This window comes from Limulus polyphemus, unplaced genomic scaffold (genome assembly GCF_000517525.1).
Source record: "Limulus polyphemus unplaced genomic scaffold, Limulus_polyphemus-2.1.2 Scaffold3152, whole genome shotgun sequence".
Classification (NCBI taxonomy): domain Eukaryota; kingdom Metazoa; phylum Arthropoda; class Merostomata; order Xiphosura; family Limulidae; genus Limulus; species Limulus polyphemus.
The window spans coordinates 116,082-123,155 of NW_013668762.1; the positions used below are offsets into that span (position 1 = coordinate 116,082).

Below are 7,074 nucleotides of genomic sequence, written 5' to 3' on the forward strand. Positions count from 1 at the left end.
AACCGGTAGCTTAACTTCACAGAAGCATGAGCAAAGAGGGAATGTATTAAGAGGGAGACTTCCCCTCACTGACGTGTCTACAGCTAGTTTACAGTCGAACTGATTCTTGCTGTTTCATTACTAAAGCTAGTTTTTAGTTAGCATACATCAAACATAAGTATTGTTAAATCTCAATTTTGATCCGATTTAGTGGCTGATCAACGAGTTAATTAAGTTCACGCTATGCTTATATATATATATAATACAAGAATATCAGTATAATTTATGTCTTTAGATTTACAAGGTTCTATTTGTTCAGTATTTACAACTCGAGCACAGGGCTACAACTGATTATTATGTGCTTATTTCAAACTTAGTATTCCAAACAATCCTGACCACTGGACAGTCAGCTGACACGCAAAAGGAAAAGCGCCATCTGCCGACAGGATTTGGAGTTTTGGCCATACAAGCAAATGGATCAATTTCGTTCAAGGTAAACATTTTTTAAAGAAAATTCCACGTAACACAAAGTTCCTTTCTCGTTATAACAGCTTACAGAAATGTATGCAAAGCAATTAGAAACACTGCTTATATTAAACTAAATATGAACATAATTGATTTTCTGTTTTTAGATTCGGACCGAGAGATTGACTGGTCAGGTGAACAAAATTAGCCTTGAAACACGTAACCCTACCAACCAAGGAATGACCGCGCTGATCGAAACGACGCAGGTGTTTGCTACTGACCAGTGGGTAAGTTCCTTCGACACATAAAGTTACACTGTTAATTTAAAAAAACCAGAAAAAAAAACACGTGTTATTTGTATGTTGTGTGTTGTTACGTGCAGGAAATAGTACAAGATATAAGATATTTTCTTCATTCGCATTCGCAGATAAATGGCACGTTTCACAAAGCGACGGCACGAGGCCTGGAGACGTTGTTGATTGGCGATCTCTATCTGCACGTGCAAACGATGAAAGGTGAAGACAATATCCGAGGCCACGTTCGCCAAAGACTGTACACGGAAGCTTTCGCCTAATGGTAAGTTACCCTGAAAATACACTATAATTAGTTTGTCAGAGTACAAAGTTAATAGTACAGAAGTTATTACGACCAGGCGTGACCTAGTGGTTAGCGTGCCCGGACCTGTGAGTCCAAGGATTCACAGCCTGGGTGCCCGCAAAATAAGCTCGAATTGGCAGTAGGTGTTATTGACTAGCTGCCTTCCCTCTGCTCTGTCAATTCAAAATTAGGGACGGCTTTGCACACATAACTTTTTATTTTTTTTGTTTAAATCATTTAACCTTAAGAGGACACGTTTGTAAGTTACACTAAGACAGGCCATTTCAAGATGACACGTTTGTAAGTTACACTAAGACAGGCCATTTCAAGATGACACGTTTGTAAGTTACGTTAAGACAGGCCATTTCAAGATGACACGTTTGTAAGTTACACTAAGACAGGCCATTTCAAGATGACACGTTTGTAAGTTACGTTAAGACAGGCCATTTCAAGATGACACGTTTGGAAGTTACACTAAGACAGGCCATTTCAAGATGACACGTTTGTAAGTTACGTTATGACAGGCCATTTCAAGATGACACGTTTGTAAGTTACGTTAACACACGCCATTTCAAGATGACACGTTTGTAAGATACACTAAGACAGGCCATTTCAAGATGACACGTTTGTAAGATACGCTAAGACAGGCCATTTCAATATGACACGTTTGTAAGTTACGTTTAGACAGGCCATTTCAAGATGACACGTTTGTAAGATACGCTAAGACAGGCCATTTCAAGATGACACGTTTGTAAGATACGCTAAGACAGGCCATTTCAAGATGACACGTATTTTGTTGTTGTTTGTTAACAGCTGGATTACCATATTTTTTTTAATTTCCTTTCATTACATTATGTAAATACAACTTTCCCCTCATTCTTTTAAAATCTGGTATATTTTTAGAATTTTTGTGCATCAAATATTTATAGATTTTCGTGCAAAGAATTATTATTATATTTCCCTCATTAATCATAGATTTTTTCTCTCCCCCCCGACAGAGGTCCCATTGCTTTTACTCGGTAATAATACCGCAGCCGGTCAAGTATGGTTATCTGTAGACAAACATTGTCAACTCCATTACGAAGTGTTTGTTTCTGGACTTCATACTTCCGATGACGACCTTCAAGATGGCCGCCGTCAACGCCATCTAGTGGAAGTGCAAGAAGTACATTTGAATCGGCATAGAAAGCCTGATCTGCATGTGTTGAGAAAGTTTGGTGGCGAAGAGGTAGGTGTGACATCTGGAACTCTAAGCCTATATATATATATTTAGAGAAAAAGTTTGTTTGAAGTTAAGCTCAAAGCTACACAATGGGCTATCTGTGCTCTGCCCACCACGGGTATCGAAACCCGGTTTCTGGCGTTGTAAGTCCGCAGACATACCACTGTGCCAATGGGGGGCGTAGTGAAGGAGAGTGGGAGCGTAGTAAGCTAAATAATTTAGCCAAAATTAAGAGTGAGAGATCTATGTATAATTTGGAGGGAGCAGGTTGGTTGACCTTGTGGTATATCTCTGGATTCTGGAGATGGCGAGCCGGTCTCGAATCCGTTCGCTACCACAAAAATATACCCAGCATTTCGAGCTGCGAGTGTAATCCCTCCGCCTGAATGGTTATTGGTAGGGTGTTACTGACTGGCTGTATTCCCTCTGGTCAGTAGTTTAAAATTAGGGATGTTGGCAGATAACATTAACAGCTTTGTCAAATACGTATAAGCTGTATTGTAAAAACACCATATTTACTGATAGGACTTGGATAATGGCGATTTGGGGAACTTTTCGATTAATTTTTTTACTGCATCTCAAGGGCCTTTATTGACTCTGATTGTGTTCAATAACTCTTGTAAAGTAAGGTTGATTATTTGTTGCAACTGTCCATTACGAAAAGTTGTTAGTTATGTGTGGCGTATTCTACATCGCATGTGTTTTTATATAATTGATAAAAACGTCTGATAAAACGTTTCACAATCATTTGTATGCAAGTTTTTGATTGAAGGTATTATACAAAACCTGCAAATACAAAACAAAATCTTTTATTTTGGAAGATTTCTAGTTAGTGAGTTTTCAGGCTATAGATGGCGTTCTCACGTGTCTTCTTTGATGGTGTAGGTCGGGGACATTGTGGAAGGTCTGGGCATGAGGACACTATTTCATCTGGAATTTGAACAGAGTGCTTTTCTGATAACAACGAAAACCAACGGTATTGGAAAGAAAGTCGACCTAGAAGCTACAATAACGAACGTACGTATACTGAAAAAAAACAAGAAGGTTAACTTTTGGGACGAGGTCATTATTAGGCTTAATATAACAAATACATGGCGTATTTATTGTAATGGACCGTCAAATTATCACGTTTGTTTTATAATAACGTTCACTAACAATAGAGACCACATCTTGCATATATCGAGAAATTCTGTTGTTGTCTTTTTATCTCTTATTCGGTGTAAAGAAATTACCAGAAAAAAAAATAGTGAAACTATCCATTCTCTATGTTAAATACATTGGAAACCCGAACAGTGATTAGTAAAATTAAGTTTAATATATCGATATTAATATTTTTGTGTGTGTGTGTCTTGTTTGTTTATTAGGATCCACAAACAATTTAACTAATAAATAGTTTCGACAAATGTTTTTAAAAAGGCAGTATTGGTAGTTCCAGTGTTTTAACTCGGAAAGGATGCTCTAACATCCTGTCTATTAAATATAAAATCATGTGTTTATTATTTTGACTAAGATAAGCTTCATTCAACGTATAATTACTCTGATGATCGTCGTCATGTTTATGATCAGTAGTTGATACTCCCTACGGATGGGAAACACCTTAAACCTTTATCTATGTTTTGATGTTGCTCTGAATAACTTGAATTTTGATAAAATAATTCATTATTTAATATAGCTTCACCTGCCCGACTCCTGCCTTCCCCACACTGACCAGCTCCGAAGCGGTAAGAACGTGCGCATGCTCAAAGACAGTTTCAACAAGATCTATCCTGAACCCACCCACAAGTGTTACTACGAGGGGGAGGTCATAGAAGATGGTGTTCAATGGAAAGCCCAGCACGAAACCTGCACTATGTGTTCCTGTCAGGTAGGTGTTTTTGTTGTTTTTTTAACCAGTTAAAGACTGATAATTGTGCTTCTAGTCTATGGTCACTTACACCATGGATTAGTTAAACTAAGAATTCGTAACGATGTTGTGTTTGTTGTTTGTTATTAAGCAAAAAGCTACACAAAGGGCTATCTGTGCTCTGCCCACTACGGGTATCGAAACCCGGACTTTTTAGCTTGATGAGAGTGCAAGTCCGCAGACATACCGCTGTGCTACTGGGGGGGGCAAAAGTTTTCGCACAGCTCATATTTTTATTAACAGTTTTTCTTTGCGCTGGAGGAGGTAGAATTTTTATCATAAAATAATAAAATCTAAAACAAAAAAATTTCCTTTTTATATAAGTACATAAATGTATATAGTTCTCCTTGTTTTAATCAAGGGATTTTTTAAAATACTTTTCAAACACAAAATATATAATGTATGTTAGCAAAAAATTAAAAATACCAGACTTTATTTCTCAGTTATCCTGTTAGAGGTTCAATGTTTACGTTCCCAAGTTGGTCTTTAACCTTTAAAAAGTACCAACTAGGTCCATGTGCTCCACCTGGTTTCAAAACGCATTTTATTAAACTACTTATACACCAAATTACTTATGGGTTCATGAATTACACAATTACATACGTGTCACACATTTTATTCGACAAAAATGAATAACACCAATGTTACTATCAATCCTACCTACTAAATGCTCATGAGGTCCGTTGTGTATTTTGGTCAGCTTCTTACACTGGGTGTTGTAAGATATACTATGTCGATCCTACCGCCCTCTAGTGGCTCAGCAGTAAGTTTGCAGGCTTACGACGAGAAAAATCAGGCTTCGATACCTGTGGTGAGCAGAGCACAGCCTATTGCATAGCTCTGTGCTTAACAACAGACCCAACAATCAGCCAATATCACGTGCACAACCCGGAAGCTTGAACGTTATGTGTGATAATCGACGAACAGTTGACGTCACCCAAACTGAGCCTCCAACAGGAAGACGATTACATAAGAAGTATACTGTTCTAAGTTCATTCTAATCGTTTTTAGCATCAAACATAAGTCTTGTTGCACTTAAGAACACCCAACAGATTAATCTAGTTGATAATATCGTGTATTTAGGAAGACTTATGACAATAATAATATCGAAAACGTGTTTTCCAGATGGGACGTGTACAATGTGACACCATTGTTTGTCCAAAGCTGACCTGTGACAGCCCCTTGATTTTAAAGGAAGAATGTTGCCCAGTCTGTACAGGTAAGACAACTTTTAACAATATTTTACTCTTTCTTGTTTTCCTGTATTTAAACAATATTTCATGATTATATAAATATAATCCTTTTGTTGTTGTTCTTCTTCCAGATGTAAATAATAATAATACTTCAATCGAGAAGAAGCCACGTGGTTGTTTCTTTGAAGGCGACAAAAAATTTCACTTGGCAGGCACCAGATGGCACCCTTATCTACCACCCTTCGGATTTAGCCGCTGTGCCGTTTGCACTTGTGATGTAAGTCTCGTTTCACGTTCCTACAACCGCTGTTACAGAAGTTTTCTTGAATTTTTCATACTGATTATGAAATGTGCTTTTAATAACAAAACATGGAGAATGAGTTAGATTGTTGAATACGCCATCTATATTTTATCAATTACTAAAATATGTTAGTATATGTTTATAGATAAATAAGCGCGCTAATTTCAATTGTTTTTGTCAACAGCAAGCTACTCTTCAGGTGGAATGTCGGAAAATCAACTGCCCATTACTGACCTGTGGTCACAACGACGTTTTCCGAGAGCATCCTCATGATTGCTGTAAAAAATGCCGTAGTAAGTGTCCGTTACATATTCTAAAACAAACAAAAAAAAGCCTGTTCCAATGTAAAACTTTCGAACATTATAAAATGTTCCGCTGTAGTTCCGTTGGTTGTTTTTTTTTTTTTTCATCCATTGTAATTGTGAAAATACTAATTTACTGTAACATTTTTAAGAATTATCTACGCGCTGGTAATACGTAATTAAATAAAAGTCATCTTAAAATTTTCAGCCCAAGTGCGTATAAAATCGCATGAAGCTCATCAACACAACCATCACCCTGGCGACGAGGCTATATCCATTGTAAACCAAGAAGAAAGAAACAAAGATATCCTAGCAGCTGGCGGTAGGTGGCATTACAACGACAACAATAATAATAATTATTATATGTAGGGAATTGATAAAAAAAATTAGTGTTAAAATTCATTCCAGTTCGAAACAGATTTCATAGTGATAATATCATCGTTATAATTCTGTAAAGATAGTTAGTTATAAAACTTTAAAAAAAACAACTATTGCTCTCGTCTTTTAGGCAGTACTGAAATAGGCCTACATTAATAATTTTACTTTGTTTCTAACTCAAATAGGATGCCTATTTGGTGACGTTATCCATCCAAATGGTGACTTTTGGCATCCAACAGTCCAACCTTTTGGAGAGATGAAATGTGTAACATGCACCTGTAAGGTAAGTGCTGACATCTGGTGTAATTTTATATTACTACCGAATTCAAGTCCGAACATCTAACTTAATATATATATATATATATATAAGAGATTACATCCATTAATATCTCAGTCAGAAGTACTATAATAGACTTATCGTAATTTTTTATATGAAACGAATCATATAAAATATGTATCAACCGCCATTTTTTTATATATATACGCAGGACGGAAAGCAGAAGTGTCAGCGAGAACGATGTCCAAAATTTTCTTGTGTAGTGAAAGTACAAGAAGAAAATGAATGTTGTCCTCGGTGTATCGACTCTAGTAAGTGTACTCTAATCTATCTATAAACACCCCCATTTTGTTAGGTAACAGCGGGGTTTTACGAAGAACAGACGTACTTACACTAGTAGAATGGAAACATTATGCAAGTACTTTGATCTAAATGATTTAGCCCCCCCCCCCCCCCC

General features: G+C 36.9%; 1 protein-coding gene across 1 annotated transcript in view; it reads left to right on the forward strand.

Moving 5' to 3' along the window:
* LOC106468758 (chordin-like) overlaps positions 1-7,074 on the forward strand; it is an 84,651-nt gene that overhangs the window by 77,107 nt on the left and 470 nt on the right. The window contains exons 12-23 of the mRNA XM_022397121.1: positions 357-472; positions 612-731; positions 872-1,012; positions 1,985-2,269; positions 3,149-3,280; positions 3,936-4,127; positions 5,292-5,385; positions 5,491-5,636; positions 5,845-5,953; positions 6,171-6,284; positions 6,526-6,623; positions 6,829-6,928. Coding sequence (XP_022252829.1) covers positions 357-472; positions 612-731; positions 872-1,012; positions 1,985-2,269; positions 3,149-3,280; positions 3,936-4,127; positions 5,292-5,385; positions 5,491-5,636; positions 5,845-5,953; positions 6,171-6,284; positions 6,526-6,623; positions 6,829-6,928 — 1,647 coding nt within the window. The remainder of the gene's footprint in view (positions 1-356; positions 473-611; positions 732-871; positions 1,013-1,984; positions 2,270-3,148; positions 3,281-3,935; positions 4,128-5,291; positions 5,386-5,490; positions 5,637-5,844; positions 5,954-6,170; positions 6,285-6,525; positions 6,624-6,828; positions 6,929-7,074) is intronic.